The 22,236-nt window shown below is 32.2% G+C and overlaps 2 protein-coding genes across 2 annotated transcripts; one reads left to right on the top strand and one right to left on the bottom strand.

Annotated features, from left to right (window-relative positions):
• Positions 1-4,406: 4,406 nt before the first annotated feature.
• On the top strand, positions 4,407-9,797 carry A/N-INVC (Plant neutral invertase family protein). Its single transcript, XM_085732335.1, has 6 exons — positions 4,407-5,422; positions 5,910-6,075; positions 6,249-6,460; positions 7,773-8,266; positions 8,523-8,571; positions 9,095-9,797. Exons 1-6 carry the CDS (start codon positions 4,688-4,690, stop codon positions 9,419-9,421), a joined length of 1,983 nt encoding a protein of 660 aa, XP_085588461.1. The 5' UTR covers positions 4,407-4,687; the 3' UTR covers positions 9,422-9,797.
• Positions 9,798-10,276: 479 nt separating this feature from the next.
• LOC146902763 (gibberellin 2-beta-dioxygenase 2-like) lies at positions 10,277-15,936 on the bottom strand. The gene is made up of 3 exons (XM_085732336.1): positions 15,304-15,936; positions 11,659-12,004; positions 10,277-10,814 (listed from the first exon to the last, which is right to left on the bottom strand). Exons 1-3 carry the CDS (start codon positions 15,678-15,680, stop codon positions 10,566-10,568), a joined length of 972 nt encoding a protein of 323 aa, XP_085588462.1. The 5' UTR covers positions 15,681-15,936; the 3' UTR covers positions 10,277-10,565.
• Between the last annotated feature and the right edge of the window lie 6,300 nt (positions 15,937-22,236).

Here is a 22,236-nt window from a genome sequence, read left to right as displayed (position 1 = left end):
GTTCGTAAACAAATATCATTCTTAATTCATAAGCAAAATCACCTTTAAATCATAACCAAGTATCATCATATATTTAACAACTCAAGACATCATAACATCAGAATTAATATTCATTTAGTATCATATTATTATCATCATCATTCATAAACAACATCATCATCAAACATCATCATCAAAACATAATCAAACATCATCATCAAGCATCATCATCAAAACATAAACAACTATCATCATCAAAACATAATCAAAACATAAACAACTATCATCATCAAACATCGTCATCAAAACATAAACAACTATCATCATCAAAACATAATCAAAGCATAAACAACCATCATCATTAAATCGTTAGATCCTCATTAAATATAAGTTACGACGACTCTGCAATGCAACAACAACTTCAACAACAACTTAGACAACTTCGACAACAACTTAGACAACTTCGCAACAACTTAGACAACTTCAACATCAACTCAGACAATTTCAGCAACAACTTAGACAACTTCGCAACAACTTAGACAACTTCAACATGCATGTGGTACCACCAGGGCATTAAGCCCCCTTCGCTAAGGTCATAATTGGACCTGTCGGGCATTAAGCCCCCTTCGCTAACTATGCAACAACACAACTCTAAATGCAACTTGAACAACAACATGAACATCTTATACAATTCCATTAAAATGGACAACTTCTTAAAAACTCCAACAAATTGGACGACATCTCAAGTAGACTCATGCAACATAATCAATTAACAGCAACATGATAACTCAGGAATAGCATAATAATGAACATCAATCGATAGACAACAACGTCATAAACATCGCACATAAGTCACATAATAATCATATAGCATTAGCACACTAATCGTCTCATTAATCATCATAATTCAATAGTAATAGTAACATAGCAGCACATAATTAGCATCATAAAATAGCAATATCATTCAATGAGAAACAACATTATAAACATCTTTATAGATCACATATTAATCATATATTATTATCATTCATCATCTTCTACTAACATAAAATCATCTTAGCTTAAGCTCTCTGAATACTTTATAATCTCATGAACAACTTTCATCCCTATCCCAAGGTCATCTCAAGACTACATGTGCGAAAGGATCGCAAGGAAACTAATCAAGGCAACTAAGCATCACTTACTCACAAGGTGGGTTACACTATGGCAAGGAACTACTCCTATAACCCTTAATTAAATCCCTCTCATTAAGCTTATTGATTTGGGGCCTTACTGTACATCTTAGGAACCCTTTAGAGGCATAAAAATGGGTCAAATATAGTTTAAGTCAACACTGCATCGTGGCACGTTGAGGTACCATCGTGGCACGTTTGGACAACCTAAAAATGGTTTCGGTTCTGGAAAAATCGTGGCACGTTGGGCTTCCATCGTGGCACGTTCATAGTTCGACAGACAACTTCAGATTTTCTACCTTTCACGTTTTCGGCCGTAAAACTCAAACCGTTGATCCGTTTTCGATGCCGTTTTCGCCTACGCGCTCCTGACACTAAGCTCTATCATATTCTACAGAAAAATTCAAGTTTAAACCACTCAAAAAATCGTTTTCCAAAACCTCACAACCCTAATTCTTAAACTCACCGACATCTCATCTAATCACATAGTTTTAGCTTCAAAATTTCTTCTGATAATCATTATGGGGATTATCTAAGGTCTAATTACAGTCTCTTCATCAATCTAACAACCTTTCATCAATTAATCCTCAAACTCCCTCAAACCCTAATTCATCAATTCTCACAAAACTCAACCTAATCATGCTAAATCCATTTTTCAGAATCATACTCTTAATAATATTGAAAGTTAGTCTCACCCTTACCTGGTTATAGATGAAAATCGATGGCCTCCCTCTTGTTCTCCTCTTTTCTGACTTTTCTCCCTTTTTCTCCAAAAACGTACGTTCTGCCTAAAAACTTTTCTCAACCTAACTCCTTCTATTTATAACCTCACTCTAATTTCTCTTTACACCTCTAAAAATACTCTTTTCACACCACAGCCCAAATTCTAATATTTTTATTTTATTTTTCATATCTTATTTTATTTATTAAATAAAATAAGTCACCCAACGTAACAACTTCACAAAATCATATACTCCTCATAATCTTATTTATTTCTAAATTAAATATATCTCTCACAAATAACAAATATATTCACATAAATACATTACATAAATATCACGGCACATAAACCATATAAAATCACATAAATGTTCTCACCACATAAAATCATACGAAATCATATAATATTCACATCTCATCACATAATTCATATAAATATATATAAATATATTTCTAGGCTCAATAAATAAACCAATAAATCAAGTAACAAGGAATAAATCAAGTAATTAAAAAGTGGGCGTTACATTGATTGTTATTATGATAAATGGACGATCACATATCATGGCTTACCCAAATTATCCTTTAGCGCCTATGTTAAACTTGAACAGCAGTCAACTAATGTTTCTACATATGGCTGAGCTCGAACACTTTTTAATTGCAGTTCACAAACGAACGATAGTTAACTTTAGTCTGAGGTATTTTAAAAAGGGGTTTGCTAACTTAGACCAACAAAATACATGAAGGTCCAAGTTAGCAAAAATGCACATTTTCATTTGGACAAAAATATATTTCATCTTTATTATTTAAAACTAATAACTTGAGGGTTACTTTAGTAATTTTCATTAAAACATATTTGTTAACTTGCACCAATTTGCTAATTTAGACCCACTTTTATTTTATACTTCCTCCATCCCATATTATGTGACCTAGTTGACCCTGTCACGTATGCCAATGCACAATTTTGAAGTTAGATATCTTTAATAATCTATTAGAAAAAATTATGAAAATTTGATATTTTGAAAATATTCATCGAGACGAATCTAACAACATCTTATATGTTATATTTTGTCTTTATATATTAGTAAAAAATAGGGTCAAAACATGTGTGAATAATACATATTTTTAAATTAGGTCCTTTAAAATGGGACGGAGGGAGTAACAAATAGTTTAAGGGATATTTACTAAACTATCACTTACTTTAAATTGGTTTACACTAGTGGATATTGATTCTTTTGTCAAAATAAAAAGCTGCACTTTTGCTGACTTAAACCTTCGTAATTTTTGTTAGTCTAAGTTAACAATTCTCTTTTAAAAAATACAAGTGCTTGTGAGCGATTGCTAGATGCTACAATTCTCTCTCCATCGTATACAAATGGAGTTTGATAAGTGCAAGTTCAACGTGCTTATTATGTTTTTTGTCTAACAAGAAGAAAAAGACATGGACAAACAAGCCACGCGTTTTTGTACAGGATCCAATTGTTGCAGCACGTGGAAAAGGAGAATAGACAAAGATGTGTTAAGGAGCCAATAAAAAGAGGGCACGTAAACAGTTACATGTGGTAGTTGCTTGTGCTTTTTTCGCTAAAAAATTGGTATTTGGGTACTTTTTCGTAGACCCACACAACTTGGTCTTTGATGCATTCAAAATATCTACAGAAATATTTACTTAGACGGCTTTACCCTCGGTTCTTGATAACATGGCTATCCTTACCACATCATTCTTATTATGTTTTACCCAATTTGACCCTATCCCATTTTTTAGGGGAAAATCAAGAATCAAAATTGGAAAGCGTGTTTGTCCAAAGTTACGGACAGGAGACGCAACGAAACCAAGCCAAACGTGATTTTACATTAAACTCAAAATGTGGTTTCAAAAGCCATTTATCTTTTTTGCATGTTTTTATCTTTTTTTAGTAGCCGGGGTTTGTACTCGGACCTTACATATTTTATGCATTGTTCAAACCAACTGAGCTAAGTTCACGAGAACACATGTTTTTATCTACTTAAACAAAATTGTTTACAGTATACAAAAAAAAATTGTTTACTTTATAATTAAATCCAGATCCCAGAACTAGAAGTGTGCCAATGAAATCTTTATTTTGTTTTTCTTGTGAGTTTAAGTTGGTAGAAAATTGCATAATAACACACATAAAGATTGAAATTCGAACCCTAAACATCCACTTATTTATCTTAAAAGACAAATTTTTAACCACTATACTATTTAAAAAATTATCATTATCCTTTTTAGTTGTCTGATTTAAATCATATTTTTTTTTTTTTATCATTGTTCATTATAGCTATTGACCTGATTCTGTGAATCAGAACACATCGAACGTATAAAAGTGTGGTGTGTACGATTCAAATTAGCAAAACAAAACCTACCAAAGGCTATAATTGTAAAATCCACAGTAACCCAAAAACAAAACAACCTGCACATGACAGAGGGACAGTAAAGTAATTACACCCTCCTTGCCCATACGAACTTTCCCTTTTCATTTCAAAGCTTATAAATTCACATTTTGATCTTCACTGTTCATCTTTCATAAATCTCAAACACTTTCATTCTCAAAATTCAACCTAATTTCATTCCATTGATCAATTCAACACAATAATCATCCCCTCAATCTGTAAGTATATAACTTAATCATTGTAAATTTCCATTCCAATTATCTTCAGCTACCAACTTATAGAATAATCACTTTCAAGATCTATTTTTACTATTTTATTATAGAAATAGATTAAAGTCTTGATTTTTACTATTCCCAAATTGTTTAATTTTGTGGGCTATTGTTATTTGATTTGATCTTAATATACACATGACTACTGGTAGCTATATTGGAATTTCTACCATGAAACCTTGTTGTAGAATCCTAACTAAAACTCCATTGATTTCTGGGTTTTCTTCAATTAAGTTTAGTGATTCAACAATGATGACAAGCTGTTCTAGATCAATCCATAGCTATAGATACTATAGATGCAATAATACTAAGATTGTAGGGTATATAAATTTGAATGGTTTGAATCGGAGAGATTTTAGCATTACCGATTCAAATTGGGTTCGATCTAGGAATTTTAGGCCTAGGGTTGGATCATTGATACCGAATGTAGCTTCGAATTTTAGAAACCAGTCTACATCGGTTGATTCTAATGTTAATAATGACAAAAGCTTTGAGAATATTTTCATTCAAACTGCTTTGAATCCAAAGCCCTTGCTGTTTGATAGAATTGAGACTGATGATCAAAGTAAAGTGGAGGAAGTTGACGGGTCGAATGTAAATTTAGATAATAAGTTGAATGATTTGAATGAGAATAAAGCTGAGAGGGAGCTTTCTGAGATTGAAAAGGAAGCTTGGAAGTTGCTTCGAGGTGCTGTTGTTACTTACTGTGGGAATCCAGTTGGGACTGTTGCAGCTAATGATCCTGATGAGAAACAACCTCTGAATTATGATCAAGTATTCATCCGTGATTTTGTTCCATCCGCACTTGCCTTTCTGCTCAATGGTGAAGGGGAAATTGTCAAGAATTTTCTACTACACACTTTGCAATTGCAGGTATATTATGGCTTCAACAACTGAATTTAATCTGTTACTACTTGCTCTCTTTTTTTACAAAATAGTTTCCCCTGACGCATGTGTCGAATTTTACTTGAACTTTTGAAAATAAATGCGCTGGTTTCACATTTAGAACTGTTAGATATACTTGATTCTGTCAGCACAGTTTATTTACATACAGTATAATTTGTGTAGATGATGCAATTTAGCTTTATTACCGCATAATAAGTGAAAGATGATGTTTCTTTACTCATCTTGAGTTGTCCTACTATATTTTTTTATCTAATATGCCACTGTTGAAATATTTAAATGTTCTCAGCCAATGAATCCATATCATTATTTCATCAGAACTTAAGGGAGAAAGTCTTGATTAATGGCTCACTTGCTAAGTTTAACCAATGTATATCTCAAACAAATTATGTTGGCGAAGCAATTATGGGACTTAGTACACTTGTTCCTCATTTAATATTTGTTTATATTTTGCCAGAGTTGGGAGAAGACTGTTGACTGCTACAGCCCAGGGCAAGGGTTGATGCCAGCGAGCTTCAAAGTTAGAACTGTCCCTCTTGATGAAAGCAATGAAGCATTTGAGGATGTTTCAGATCCTGATTTTGGTGAATCAGCTATAGGCCGTGTTGCCCCTGTTGATTCAGGTAAAAAAAAAAAAAATCTCGAAGCTAAAGCATGTTTCTATCACATGAAAAGTTATTGCACTGTTGTTAATACGTCATCTTTTCCAGAGAGTGTTACTATCATTTTGCTTTTCAAAATTTTCTTCACATTACTTCTCAATTTTAAATCTTATGTGAAAAACTGTTGTTATCAGGATTATGGTGGATTATATTGTTGAGAGCATATGGGAAGTTAACAGGTGACTATTCATTGCAAGATAGAGTGGATGTCCAGACCGGCATAAGACTGATCCTTAAGTTGTGTTTAACCGATGGATTTGACATGTTTCCTTCTCTACTAGTCACCGATGGTTCTTGTATGATTGATAGAAGAATGGGAATTCACGGTCACCCTCTGGAAATCCAAGTAAGCTGATTGCTCGCTATCATTGTTTATATTAGTAATTACTAAAAATATAGCTAGCTGGAGCATAATAATTAGTCAGCGGTTTGTTAGTGCCTATAAATGGGATTGATATAATCACTTATAAATACCGTTTTACTCATTTTAATCAAATACCAAATTCAGTTTTCTCCCAATTCTCTCCACCCGTTTTCTCTGAGCCATGTTTGCAAACATGTTATCCACCTTGAGCTACATTTCTGCTGCTTTTGTTCTTAACTTTTCTTCTTTTTACACATACTACTCAATGTGCGACTTAAGTACCCTGAAATACCCTTAGTCCCTATCTGTTTCTTCTTTAAGTTTTAGATTCTGTCTTATGGTGATTATACTTGGTTTTTGTCTGTTGCTTCTACCAAATTGTTAAGCCCGGAGACATGGCTTTCTCTAGGTGGTTAAGCTTTACTTGCCTAATTTGGTGTTCGATGGATGCTCTCAATATTGGGACTCTTGATTCTGTTGGAGTGAGTATTGTGGAGATGTTGGAAGTAGTTCAAAAGGGCCCAAAAGTTGGCCGAAGACTTTTAAGAAGCTATTCACATTGGCCCGTGCCATTTTTATTGTCAACTTTTATATTAGTCAATGTGATAACAACTTGTTCCTTTCTAATTTTTAGTGGTTGTTCTCTTTCACTTGCATTATACTTATGCTCTTTCATTTATTGGTGCTAAAACGAGAACTCTTCCGCTTAGTAACATGGTCTCTTGCTCTTTATTTGGAGCAGCATCTCATTCTTCTGGTTAGATTCACTGAGCTGGAACAAGTGATTTCACTGTTTTAAAAATCTTTATTCTTTGCCAGAATAACTGGGAATTCTAAAATGTACAAGTTTCTCTTCGCTCAAGGTTGCAAAATGACCGACAACCTTTTTCATATTCAAAACTAAGACAGATTGGTTGTTTAGAACTTTTGAAAATATGCTTTACTGAACTGATACTACTTATTGCATCATCTTTATACAATTAAGTTTTAAATTGGATTGGGGTTGTTTGTGGCACAGTTGATTGTCTTCCATAGCGTTCTTCCCGTCTCTAACAAGTTAAATTTTGTCCATGTGTTCACTATCATTCTGTCCTGTGTTAGATGGTTCGGTGATTTATGAATGAATATATAGTTTTGTCTTCTTAATTGAATAGTTAGATCATGAGTCTCCGAGTTGAACTTCGGAGGTCTTCCTTCTGCAACAGCATGATGAAACAATTCAATTATTATGTGTAATACTATTACTATTACTATCTGGATATATGCTCATAAAATTGTGTTTGAATATATGCAGGCATTATTTTATTCAGCTTTACGCTGTTCTCGTGAGATGCTGATAGTGAACGATACAACCAGGGATCTGGTGGCTGCCGTTAGTAATCGCCTGAGTGCACTCTCCTTTCACATGAGAGAGTATTATTGGGTTGACATAAAGAAGATTAATGAAATTTATCGGTATAAGACTGAAGAGTATTCTACTGATGCTGTCAACAAGTTTAACATCTATCCTGAGCAAATTCCTTCATGGCTTGTGGACTGGATATCTGAGGAAGGTGGATACTTCATAGGCAATCTGCAACCTGCTCATATGGACTTCAGGTTTTTCACACTCGGAAACCTTTGGGCCATTGTCTCTTCTTTAGGCACAACAAGACAAAATGAGGGCATTTTGAATTTAATAGACGACAAATGGGATGATATCATTGGTCAAATGCCTCTCAAAATATGCTATCCAGCATTGGAAGGTGAGGAGTGGCGTATAATCACTGGCTGTGACCCCAAGAACACGTGAGGCTCTTAAAGTTTCTTGTTCTTTTTGACATTGTTTTATTTTCGAAAGAGTAATGCCACAACCTACATAACCCTTTCTATGAAAAATTCACAACTGTTTCATGCATGCGTGCCATTAGTCATTTCGCCATAGACATTCTTTTTATCAAAAAGGTTTTGGCTGTTGCATAATTCTTGCTCGATATATTTGTTTGTTATGCACTCTCATCTACCGTTGAAGTTACAATAATAACTTTTGTCTCACTCTTTGCAGCCCTTGGTCATATCACAATGGCGGGTCTTGGCCAACACTTCTCTGGCAGGTGAGTTTGATATTTGTTTGGACAATATTATCCTTAAGATGATGATTAGTAATATTATTATCATTACGACTACAGAAAAATTACACTTAACGCCTTTGAAATATGTTTAATCGACACATACACCCCCTCTATGTTGTAAAAGTCTAAAAATATATTGATTGCTCCTCAATTATACACTCTCCTCTATTATTAAAAACAGAGGGAGGGTGTGTCATTTGAACAGAATTGAGGGAAGCCTGTACAATTTTTCCAACAAATAACACGGTAGTGAGTATTCTTTTAAACATAGAAGGGTGTATCATGTAATTGTTATTTTAGCATACCTTAAGGGAGTTGAATGCAATATCTCTTTTGATTGCTGTTTATTAGAAAAAAAACATAATATCACGAGCCTCTCAATTATGCTTTTATGTCAAATTCCAAGAAAAAATTACTTCCTGATATTGGTGCGTTGAGGCTTTATGATTATGGAAGAATGAGAGCTTTTGTGTTAATGAGCTGACATGGTGCCTTTAAATTACAGTTTACTTTAGCATGCATCAAGATGGGCAGGTCTGATTTAGCACAGAAGGCAGTTGATTTAGCAGAGAAAAGACTTTGTGTAGATAAATGGCCAGAATATTATGATACCAGAAATGGAAAGTTTATTGGGAAGCAATCGAGGTTGATGCAGACATGGACTATCGCTGGTTTCCTTACTTCAAAGATGCTTCTAAAAAATCCAGACAAAGCATCTTTATTGTTTTGGGAAGAGGATTTTGAAATTCTTCAGAATTGTGTTTGCATGCTAAATAAAACTGGTAGAAGGAAGTGTTCCCGTTTTGCTGCAAGATCCAAAATCCTTGTTTAATATTGACATGTCTTCTTCTACAGTCTTTCACTGATGATACAGTTGTAACTCTGCATGCATGGAGGTGTAGAGTTATTTATTATACTGTTTGAACTTATCTCATTATTTAATAATGCTACCATAGTGTGTTGTTATTACTATAGTACGATGATGGACTAAACTTTTCAGAATTAATCTGTAGAACATAGTATTGTAACATCATTAATTATGTGGGGGTAACTCATTCCACGTAGATTCATTCATATTCCCTCACTGGTTTTATACTGTAACTGCATGTGCCATGTGGCTTCACTGTGTATCTGACTAGAACAATTCCAGACCATGAACTAGAAAGGAGGTTTGATTTCAAGGAAAAGGATAAAGAATAAACTTTGAATATTGTTGTTGATGCAAGAATAATTAATTAATTAAAATCAATTGTTATGACTGATGTGAAAATATGTTGTTTAATAAAGTGAATAGGTACAAATAAATTTTGATAAATATTTATTTGTAACTTGATGGAAGTTATGAATCAATGTTCAAAGGGGTTGTCACTTCCAATTAAGTTTTTGTGCCAATTGCTTTCAAGAACAGGTATTGAGAAAGAATGAATGAGAAAGAGATAGTCTTAAGAAAGAATGAATGAGAATAAGATATGTTATTCAATGTAATGTCTAAATAAATGTGATGATCACAAAACTAGTTGCTTCCTGCTATAGTCTGTCAAGATAGTGTAATAAATTAGCTTGTTGTAACTCATTAATTCTGAAATACAAATTTGCTATAGTCTTGTATGCATATATCAGCTGCAACATTATCTAGTCAGTATGTTGGCAACATTAATAAGATAAATAAATGGCAAGACAAGAGAGATCAGAGAGAGATCGTGATTGATGATAGAAGGAAGGGTACAGAACAGAACTGGCAACCATCTATTAGTACTCAGTCTTACATGCAAGAACAGTAGCTTTCTTTGCCATGTCAAGTTAACTTTGTAACATATTTAGGCAAACAAAAGCATACAACCTTTCCTAGGTCCAAAATGGACAACAAAAATAAATAATAAAAAAGGTTGAGAGAGTGAGAGGAACAACAACAACCTGTCCTTTACATTACAATTACATAGTAAAAAGTATTGGTGCATACTCAACTTTATGAATGCTCATGCAATGTTTGCTCTGAAAAGTTGAATTCTGGTGTCACCAAGCCTTAGAGAGTAAGTGGCTTTTTTGTAGTCGGCCCAAGTAAATGGTCTGAAGAGAGAGGGCCTGGTTGGTGTAACCAAAACTGGTGGAGCAACAATGGAAGCATTTAGAGGTGGAGCCCCAAAATATGCCATTGACATTCTTGATTTGTATGAGTTTGTCATTGCCCTATGTCTCACGCTTACAAACCTTCCATTTGTCATAACCTGTCATCACAATCACAATACACCCACACAAAATCAGTTACCTCCTTTTTTAGTTCCCACCAAAGTTACTACTTCTCATCAACTCTCATTCATTCTGAGTAAATAGGTATTTTGGTCCTCGAAATGGTAGCGGATGAGTAACTTTAGTCCCTCAAATTTACGAAATGGCACGTATTAGATTAAATGATACCAATCAATTTACTCAATTATGTAAAATTAAAATAGGATATGATAGGGATAAGGCAAGGTTATTTAATTGATGTGTCCCCCAAAATATTTTGAACCTTATCAGTATAGTATAGTATAGGTAGCTAGCCCATTTTTTTGTGTCATTGATCATGAACAGAAAACTGATATTGCTAAAATTCAATTCCAGAGACATTAAGTCAATAATGCAAGTCATTTCACTTCAATTCCTATCAAGTTGAAAATATTTCCCCTTTTCATGCTAGTGCTGCTGATATATAGATAGATAGATAGATAGAGGAGGCCCCTACTTTGGTTTTTTTTTTTTTTTTTTAATGACAAGAGGAGGCCCCTAGTGAGTGTGAGACCCTCCCTTTTATTATGGTATAAGCAAACTGAATCAAGAAAAGTCTGTGGGGGTTAAAATGACTTAAAAGATAGAAAGAATAAAAAGAGAAATAATTTTTTGATATAGAATACATTATCATTTGATTTTTGTGTGTATTTTTTAAATGCGTATAAACTATAGAAGGTAAAAAGTAAGAAACGAGATATAATGTATATACGATATATTATTTTGATGTTCAAATAACACGACTGAATAGAACAGAAAAAAAAAAAAAACTTATTCATATGAAAATAAGAAAAGGAAAAATACCTCAAGGACATCACCTATATTAACACATAGAGCTTCTGGGTCAGGGTTAACAGGAATCCAGAGACCATGTTGAAGAGAAATTTGAAGACCAGAAACGTCATTAGATCTAAGAATGGTCAAGATCTGAGGGTCAGAATGCTCCCCAAAGCCAACATTGTTGGAATGTGACTTGTCCTTGTTAAGTGTAGGTGGGTAGTGATTGAGCCTAAGAACTGAGTCACTATCAATATCCTTTATCAAACTGCTGAAAACCTTTGTATCAGGGACCCCCAAACCCTCTGCCATTAGCTCTAATATCTCACATGCCACCTCTTTCACTGCTTCTGTATATTCACTCACCCTACACCTGTCATAATCATATCATAAATCTTACTCCCTCCGTCTCGGTATAATTGACCTACTTTGGTTTTTCACACAGATTAAGAAAAGTGTATAAATGAAGGGAAAAGTGGAATATATTGTATTGAAAATGATAAAAGTAGTATTATTTAGTGTTATATTGTATTGGGAATGATGAAAGTTGTATTGAAAATTGAAATGTGTCAGTTATTTTGAGACATTTTTTTTTAGAAAATGGGTCAGTTACTCTGGGACGGAGGGAGTAGTAATTACTCCTAATTAACAAAATAACTGTAACACAAACATGATCATTTGATTTCTTAGCTGGTGATGACTAAGATAGATACAAGTAACTACTGAACTCAAGCTTTGTCAGTGCCACTAGTACTCTATCTGCCTCTTTTCTTGACTACTCACTGCACCTTCCCTTTCTTATTTATTTCTTTTTTCAGCTTTTATTTACTCAATATGTCATGCTTCAAACCTTTGCAATACTCATATTTATATCTATACTGTTGTGTTACAGACATTGTATTTGTTTATCTATATATATCTTTTCTTACTTTTTATCTTCTTCAAATTACATGCCTTTCAAAAATAGAAATAAATACTAAGAGACATTATTGTATTTAACAATAAATTTTTTATGTTAAAAAATAATTACTAATATGTATACTAATTTTTTCAATAAAAATGGTAAATGCATTTCCTACACCTAAACTTGGTTTGGTTTTTCTCTGGTGTACCGGGGGCAAGAGGTGCCCTGCTAATTTGATACTTTAGTCTGGTGGGCCGATCACTTTTGATTCGAGATCGGGAGTCAGTTCTTTGTCTTAAGTTGGTTTTTGGGCTTTGTGTTGTGCTCTTTCGGTGGATCGGAGGTCGCGAGGTTTGTGATAGCTGCATGATCCTTCGGTTATGTGCTCTTTGAAATGTGGCTCAGCTTGGATGTCGGGGTCTGGGAGTTTTATTTTGAGGGTGTTCTTTGAGTGTGAGTAGTGACGACGGACGATGGTGGATACCGTGTTTACAGTGCTTGTTTTTATGGAGCTTGTTTTAGGTGGTGATGTATTTTGGTTGGTTTATCTTCAGGGGTGTTTTAGGTGGTTATGGTGTACCGTCTATATGCGGCACCATTTGTATCTTATTTCGTTCATACCTTGCGTCTTGCGGGGATGACGTTTAATAATATTTGCCGGTTCAAAAAAAAAATATGTAGCAGTACATGATTTAAGGGCATGTTTGAAATTTCGGTTGATTTGTTAAAATTGGCGAAAACTAATACCGTGTTTTCAAACATACACTAAATTCATATTGCACTACATTTTTTATGAATATAAACATACAAGTCGTATAATAAACATAGTATATGGTCCATTTTTTTTTATGATCAAATAGTATCTATGGTCAATAACAAAACTAAACATGATATTCATTTAAAGAGGGGAAACGTTGAACTCTGAAGCACATTCATTCTTTGCTGGTGGTCAGATACAACAATACAAGTCACAGGAAGGTGTAGTAGTTTCAAAACAATACGTTAAAAATTACTCAATGAACTAAAATAGTCACGGGCATAATATATTTATCTATTGGGAAATGTTAACGAGTGCCCCCGGGGCACTCTTTAAGGGTCTTAAATAGTAACTTTTTTATAAAAAATTATGTATTCAATGCATTGAAAATTGAACTATTTGACTTTCTTTCTAAAATAATTTCCAAATTTGGTATGCTTAAAGAGTGCCATGAGGGCACTCGTTAACAAGACCCTTATCTATTTGCTAGCCAATTAATAACCCACTATAGCATGGTCCATAATATAAAAAGGGAAATGGTAACTAGTGCCTCCGGGGCACTCTTTAAAATCTTTAAGGGTCTGTTTGGTTCGAGAATTAGGAGGGGAGAGAAGGGGAGGGGAGGGGAGGGGAGGAATTTTAACGGAGGGGAGGGGAGGGGAGATATTTTAATTAAAAGTGTGTTTGGTTCACAGGAGGAGGGGAAGGATTTTAAAATTATTTTACTGTTTTACCCTTAAACTTAATTAAATAAGGATAATAAAGTAACGAAACAATAACGATGTAATCGATAACAATATGATGTAGACGATGGAATAATGGATTAGTAATAGGGTTGTTACAAAGAGTAATGAAAGTTGTTACAAGGAAAAATTGTTAATAATATAGAATACAAGTTGTTACAACAAAATATTGTTAATAATATGAAATAAAAGTTGTTACAAGATAAACTAATAATATAATAATAGTAAAAGTTGTTTCAAGGATAATCTAACATAATAATAATAAATGTTGTTACGAGGATAATATTGAGATTTTAAATTAATATAAGGATAATTTTGACTGTGCAATAAAATTTGCGCATCTCCCCTTCCCTCCCCTCCCCTTCTAAAAATTGAACCAAACACGTCAAATTAAAACTCTCCCCTCCCCTCCCCTCCCCTCCCCTCCAAAACTCTCGAACCAAAGGTAACTTTTTTTGAAAAGTTATGCAATCAATGCATTGAAAATTGAAACATTTGACTTTTTTTATGGAATAATTTCTCCTTTTGAAATGCTTAAAGATTGTCCGAAAACACTCGTTAACAAGACCCATAAAAAAAAAAAGTATATTGTGCATGATACCGCAACTCTCCAACTATCAATTCACATTTGTAGGCTATAGTCTTATTATACTTAATATTACAGTTTCTAATTTCTATATGGCCACCCCAAGTCCCAACATCATAGAAAAGTCAATATAATAAATTAAAAAAATAAGAAAAAAAACCAATATAAAAAAAAATCATAGAAAAGCAATATAATACCTTTGATTCTATATACAAGGCTCTTTTAATACATTCACACTAATTAATAAAGTTGGTTAATTTCGTTTGTACAATGTTAAGTTTCATAATAAGTTGTATTATGTCATCAAAATTACCCTTATAATTAAACTTAAGTCTAAAATAAAATAAAAACTAATTAAGAATGACTACAAAATTGAATGTGATCTAGGACTTATATATTACCCACCATTTTATCTAATTGATTATTCACATAATTAATTTGTTTCAAGACTCATCACTCCACATCGTTCCTTAATCATCACAAGAGAAAGATGGTTAAATATATAACTAGATACTTTAATAATAAAATATTAATTCAATTTGAATGAAGTGAGACAAAAAAAAATTCAAAATGTTATTGCATATAAGGAGAAATCTACTACTTCCACTTACTAAATGTTCAAAGGATAATGACAAATAGAAAAATCTAAAATAGTAGTAATTAGGTAGTTTTCATGACATACCTGAAGTTAGAATGTGGATCATCATTGGATATAGTTTTGGATATTTGAGCAATGGAGGAAGTGTTAGCATTGAGGAGAAGGTACTCAACCTCACCAATATCTCCATTGAATCCTATGTTCTTACAACCATAAGCAGGTGCAGCTTGTTTCTTTTGAGACATTGGTTTTGCAAAGAAACTAAACCCTGCTTCTTCCATTTTGGCAATAGTTCCATCACTAATACCATGGTTTATCACCTTGAAGAAACCATACTCTTCACTTGCTTTCACAATTTGTTTTATTACTTCTGACCTTTCACTCTTGAGGTCCACTATAGGAATAAGATCATTTGGTAAAATCGTTTCATTCCTCATTGGTTTTGGTGAAGCCAACACCATATTTGTTTCTCTTGGTAAAGAGTAGTATCAAGTTTGGTTCTAAATCTTTGTGTTTTACTCTATGCTATAGTATAAAACTTTGAGAGCTAGATATAAATGTATTTGCTTTTTCTTTTTGTGTTAACAAGTTGGTGCTATATTACATGTGAGGAAAGAAAACTAGCAAGAAAGAGAGGAAGAGCAAGAGAGAATTTTTTTCCAGCAAGAGTATATGCAGTATATGAACAAAGGAAGAGAGGTAAGGGGGATTATGAGCTTAGCTACTAAAATGGGATATATTTTTATATGTAGCAAGAATAGGAGAGGATGGGGATTAAAATATTTTGAAATTGTAAATACTTATTAGAAATGACACGTTTAATTTTCAATGCAATATTTTTAATTTTATTTTTTACCCTCTAATTAATATTATTTACACCACTTCTAAGTCAATCCCTTTCACTTTATATTTATAATAACAATGAATACATCAATATTTGACAATCATTGTGTCATAATTTAGTAAAAGTAACATAGTTTTATATTTTTTTAAGAAAAAATAAAACCTTCTTTTATATTATTTATATATTTTCTTAATTTATGTGAAATAGTTAAATAAATTGATTATGGTGGGATAGGGAGATATTTTTTTACAGGTAGAAAAACTTCGTTGAATTGCTCAACAAGAAACCATTACAATTATAGTATTTTTTTTTTAAACTCAGTATCGAACCTAAAACCATGACAATTACTTATAGTATTTTTTTTGAGTAAATGACAATAATAGTATTGATTATGCATTGTAGGAACAAACTCTTCAACTATATGATACACAGAAAATGCAAGGAACAGTTTACAACAAGCCAAAATGTTTATATCCTAACATCCATTATTGGAAAAAACACAAGTCCTACATCGGATAGATAAAATTCTTGTTAAGAGTTTATAAAAAGGAGACACTCACCACTTTATGAACCGGTTTTATAAGGATGAGTTATGCTTCAAATTTCAACATGGTATCAGAACTTGTCGAATTCAAGGGTCATCTACCTATCCACGCACCAAGCCCAAAGAGTGATGGGGGCGTGAGACAGTTGTATTGGAAAAAATTCAAATCTCACATCGAATAAATAAGACTCTTCATAAAAATTTATAAAGAGGATACACTCCTCACCTTATGAACCGGTTTTATAAGAATGAGTTAAACCTCAAATTCCAACTTCCATTCTCCTAACTACTCTAGAGCTTTCTTTACCCATGGGAGAATAATATTTATATGATGACTAGATATAATTAAAACTTAATATTTCGATTTTTATTTCATGGGGATTAGGGAATTTGGTATACTTTAAAATTGAAGTACAACTAGGAAAATTCTAAGTTAAGGACATTGACTTTGTACACTCTGTCAGGACTCGTGAGGACTGATTCTTGCCTTTTCACTTTAATTAGTAGTATTTTATATGCCTATAATCTGTATCATGTCTTTCTTTGACATAAATCTTCCTTTTTAGTTAACTTTATTACCGTCCTTTTGACTAATCACTTCACTTTCGCTCCCCTTTCCTCACCAACTTTCACGTGCTCAACTTATTTTTTGTAAACATATGAGTAAATGTTTTTATTTATTGGCTTAATTGCACTTTTGCCCCCTATATTTTGTCAATTGTGCGATTTTGCACCCCATTGTTTCAAACGAGCGATTTTGCACCTTATATTTTGTCAATTGTGCGATTTTGCACTCCATTGTTTCAAACGAGCGATTTTGCACCCCATACTTTTCCCCCTTTCTGATTTTGCACCCCAAAAAATCATAAAAATATTCAGTTTTTTTCCAAAAAATTTAAAAAACTCAGAAAATATAGTAATTGTTTTTAAAATCAGAAAAAAAATCATATATCCAGATTTCAAAAAAAGGTCAGATTTTTTTTAAAAAATTTTGGAAAAAAATTTAATCTTTAAAAATCTGGATACAAATTTTTAAAAAAAGACAGATTTTTTTTAAAAAATTCTGGAAAAAAATTTAATTTTTAAAAATCTGGATACAAATTTTAAAAAAAGGTCAGATTTTTTTAAAATTTAATTTTCAAAATACAAAAAAAATCTGGATTTTTAAAAATTAAATTTAAAATTTGTAAATTTGGAAAAAAATCTGACCTTTTAAAAATCTGGATACAAAAAAGTAAATTTTAAAAAAATCTGACCTTTTTTTAAAATTTGTATCCAGATTTTTAAAAATTAAATTTTTTTCAGAATTTTTTTAAAAAAATCTGACCTTTTTTTAAAATTTTGAAAATTTACTTTTTTTGTATTTTGAAAATTAAATTCCAGAATTTTTTAAAAAAATCTTATTATATTTTCTGATTTTTTAAATTTTTTGGAAAAAAACTGAATATTTTTATGATTTCTTGGGGTGTAAAATCGCTCGTTTGAAACAATGGGGTGCAAAATCACACAATTGGCAAAATATAGGGTGCTAAATCGCTCGTTTGAAACAATGGGGTGCAAAATCGCACAATTGGCAAAATATAGGGGGCAAAAGTGCAATTAAGCCTTATTTATTTGAAATCTATATTAAGTATGTATTAAGAAAATACAAACTTTATATATAATGGGAATAATATTCTTTTATCAAAAAAGAGAATACAAGCTTTTGGTCTAGTTTTATCTCGTTCCCATTATCAGCGGCGAAGCTAGCGATAATTCTATGAGGTGGCCACATATAATTTTTTTTTAAACTTATCTAATGCAGTAGGCAAAAAAATTCACAATAACTACTACTTATATGAAATGTTCTTAATAAAATATACACTTGATTCAACAAGAACGGATTATACCTAAAAATGCGGCAATAAACTATTTTGTATCAAAAAAGCCACATTAGAATAGCGGATTGTACCAAAAAAGCTACAACAAAAGAAATAAAGACTAATAGCAGCTATTTATGAAAATTGAACTCCACGGCCCTTCAAAGACTCAAATTCATCCATAATTGCATCTGAGTTAAACTGACTTGCAATGTCCTTTTCAAAGCAAAACATAAAAAATTGATTTCAAACTAAATGAGATTATTGTGAAATGTGAATTGAGATCATACCTGGTAACCTGGGTGAATTGAGAATCTAATTAATGTTGCTTGTTGTTAACCTGTTACTTTTAGGTCACCATGGCACCGCACGGATTGTTTGTTTGTCTCTCTCGTGTGTACTGTGTAATTGTGTTGCGTGGGGATCCCGTGTTGTGTGTTGTGTTGTGATCTGAAGAGTTAAAAAGCCACTTTACCTTGTTTTTTTATTAATAATAATTGTGTGGTGGGCTGTGGGTATGTGCCCACTTTTGTATTATTTTACTGTTAGATAAACTATAAAGATTATTATTATTTATCTCTTTGGGTGTAAATCTTTCGGTTCCTATATGACACGATTAAATAATTTGAAGTTCAACCGGAAGTTAAATAAAGATAGAAAAAAATTAGTTCACTTAAAATAAAACTTGGGGTAGCTAAATATATATTATTAGGGGTAGCTAAATATAAAAATATACCTACTCACTCAAAAAAATATTTTTTTTTGGGGTAGCAAGGGCTACCCCTCCCTTATACTACCATTCGCCCCTGCCCATTTTCCTTTAAATAAATTTTTCCTTCCAATCTATATTATGTACTCCCTCCGGTCTTATTTATAAGAGAAATTTGAGTAAACAAAAGCGGATGTATTTGGTCCAATTTTTTAACCAGATACATTAACTTTTGTTGACCAAAATTTCTCTTATAAATAGGACCAGAGGGAGTACAAGATATGATTAAAAATAAAACATTCATTTTATTTTATCTCAAAGATACTCCCTCCGGTCACTATTATAAGCAAAATTTCACTTTTTAGATACATTGAATAATTAATGTATGTAGACTTTATTATAGACTAGATACATTAATTATTCAATGTATCTAAAAAGTCAATTTTTGCTTATAATAGTGACCGGAGGGAGTATCAATCTTAAAAATTGATTTTGAAATAATGGGTAATCACCTGAAAATGATTTTATTTTACATTTATAAATTTTAATGGTTTATATTCTTCATCTTATCATCTATCACAAAAACGAGTTAGAATCGATATAAAAAGTTGTTCAACAATGCATCATGTTATAGCTTTCCACATCTACATTTGCTTTAAATAGTGATCTTTCCCGTTCCTTAATAATGGACATCTGGAGACCAAGCCTTGCTGTTTATGGTTACCCATATATACCAATTGCCACATTACAATCTCACATGTCCTTATCATATTCAAATTGTCATTGAGTAGTAAGTACTTACATATCTTTAATGGGTCACACTATATACCATTTTCAAATTGAAATCATACACATAGCTAGCTATAAAGTTCCCACATTTTTCTTGAAATACTACTTCTATTGTTGGTTTAAACCTCGTTTTCTTCATTACCCTATTTTTGCCTAAATCCATAAACCATTTGTATCTTTGAAGATGCCATCCTAGCATTTATGATTCTTCTTCCACTTTGAATATTTTCTCTATTGCCATGTGAGTGTAATATATTCAGATGATGGTTAGCATGCAAAAGACCCCATTTCTAGACAATGCAATAAAGTTGTAGTATTTGCATAGTCATTCTGTCAAAACACAAACATCTTTTCTTTAATAAAATTAAAAAGTTATGTTCTTGCCAATAGTAGGTAATTTACACTAATTAATTATATATAGTAGGTAATTTAATTAAAAAAATCATCATATTCTTCATAATATCTCATAGAGACTTGTTTAATAAGAAAGAAAATTATTATTGAAAAATCAATCTATTATTTATCACGTTTATTCACAAAAAAAAAAATAAAAAAAAAATATCATTCATCACCTCATTTACTCTTAATCTTTTTTTTTTTCTTTCTCTCAAGATAGATATATCATATAGGTGTACACCTAAACATTTTCCGTTAAAATATTACAGGTTGGAAGACAAACATATTGAAAGGTACGCTGAATATGTTATATGTGGATGCGGTGTACAATTAGTTTTATCGAATAGAACAATAATTGACCAACTCATGCAACTATACTATATATAACACTAATTATAAGAGCACACCTAGCTTATCCACGACCAATTAAAACTACAGAACATACCTTTTCTGAACTTTATTAATTTAATTTGTTGGTTGACTGTGGTAATTAGAGATAGGTATGCTTTTTTCCATGCAGTAGATTATATCCCATACTTCAATATGACAAATAGTACTACTATATTAGGATATACTACTACTAATTAAAGATATAGAGAAATTAACATGATACTGTGTGCAAGAAAGTTCCTCGCAGTTTCCCAATCCATAATATATCACGTTTCATATGTTAGTTAGTGGTCTAAACTTGGAACCAAATGTACTTTTCATTAGTTTATTTTTATGGGGTTAGTGCTGTCACATTATTTGGTTTCAATTTCATTTTTCTATATTCAATGCCCTATGTTTCTTAGTTCATAAAGTAAAAGATACTACCTCCGTCCCGGTACAATTGACCTACTTTGGTTTTTCACACAGATTAAGAAAAGTGTATAAATAAAGGGGAAAGTGGAATATATTGTATTGGGAATGATAAAAGTAGTATTATTTAGTGTTATATTGTATTGGGAATGATGAAAGTTGTATTGAAAATTGAAATGAGTCAGTTATTTTGGGACCCTTTTTTTTAGAAAATGGGTCAGTTATTCCGGAACGGAGGGAGTATGTTTTATATTTACTACAACCAGAGGGCGACAGCTGGAGTGGATGGGTGTTCTATGTGGTTTACGAATTTCGACAACAATTGATGTTGCCATTTATTCATGGCTTTCAACGTTTCTATGAATGAGATAGTGATTTAATTGATATTGATTCGATAAAAGTAAAAAAAGAAAAGAACATAAATTGAGTTTTGATGTCTTCTATTGTTTTTTCTTGAGTAATACTCCCTCCGGTCCTAAATATAAGCAAATTTGACTTTTTAGGTTCATTCAATTAATGATGTATGTGGTTCATAATATGGACCACATACATCATTAATTGAATGAACTTAAAAAGTTAAATTTGCTTATATTTGGGACCGGAGGGAGTACCATAAACTTATTCTTACATAGAACAACATCGATTTTTATCATGGTTTTAAAAGATTGATCCACATCAAGTGATACATGACACTTTATCTTACAAGAGATGTGCATGATCTTCAATGATCTTCTTAAATGAGACAATGTGATTTAATAAACAATAGAAAATTTGTTTTATTTGTTGTTTGTTGAATCAATACCGATTAATTTGATGAATTATCACATATACGTAAAAGAAAACACATGTTAGCAAAATCGCATTTGAAAAAAATCTTAGAAGGCTGGACTAATTACACATACTGATTAGGTTAGGTTACCCTTTTATCCGTAACGACAAATAATACCATAAATTTCTAGTTACAAGTTACAAAAGATTTTTTACTGACAGTTCCACAAGTACAGTACAGTGCTACTTGGCTAGGGGCCTCTTTCTAGGTGATGGTTTTGTAGTAACGGGTGGGTCCTAATGGAGT

Source organism: Medicago sativa, chromosome 8, assembly GCF_051527215.1.
Source record: "Medicago sativa cultivar Bolivia chromosome 8, Bolivia_mono, whole genome shotgun sequence".
NCBI classification, from domain to species: Eukaryota; Viridiplantae; Streptophyta; class Magnoliopsida; order Fabales; family Fabaceae; genus Medicago; species Medicago sativa.
Note: the sequence above shows the minus strand (reverse complement) of the source record. Positions and strands in the feature narration are given on the sequence as shown.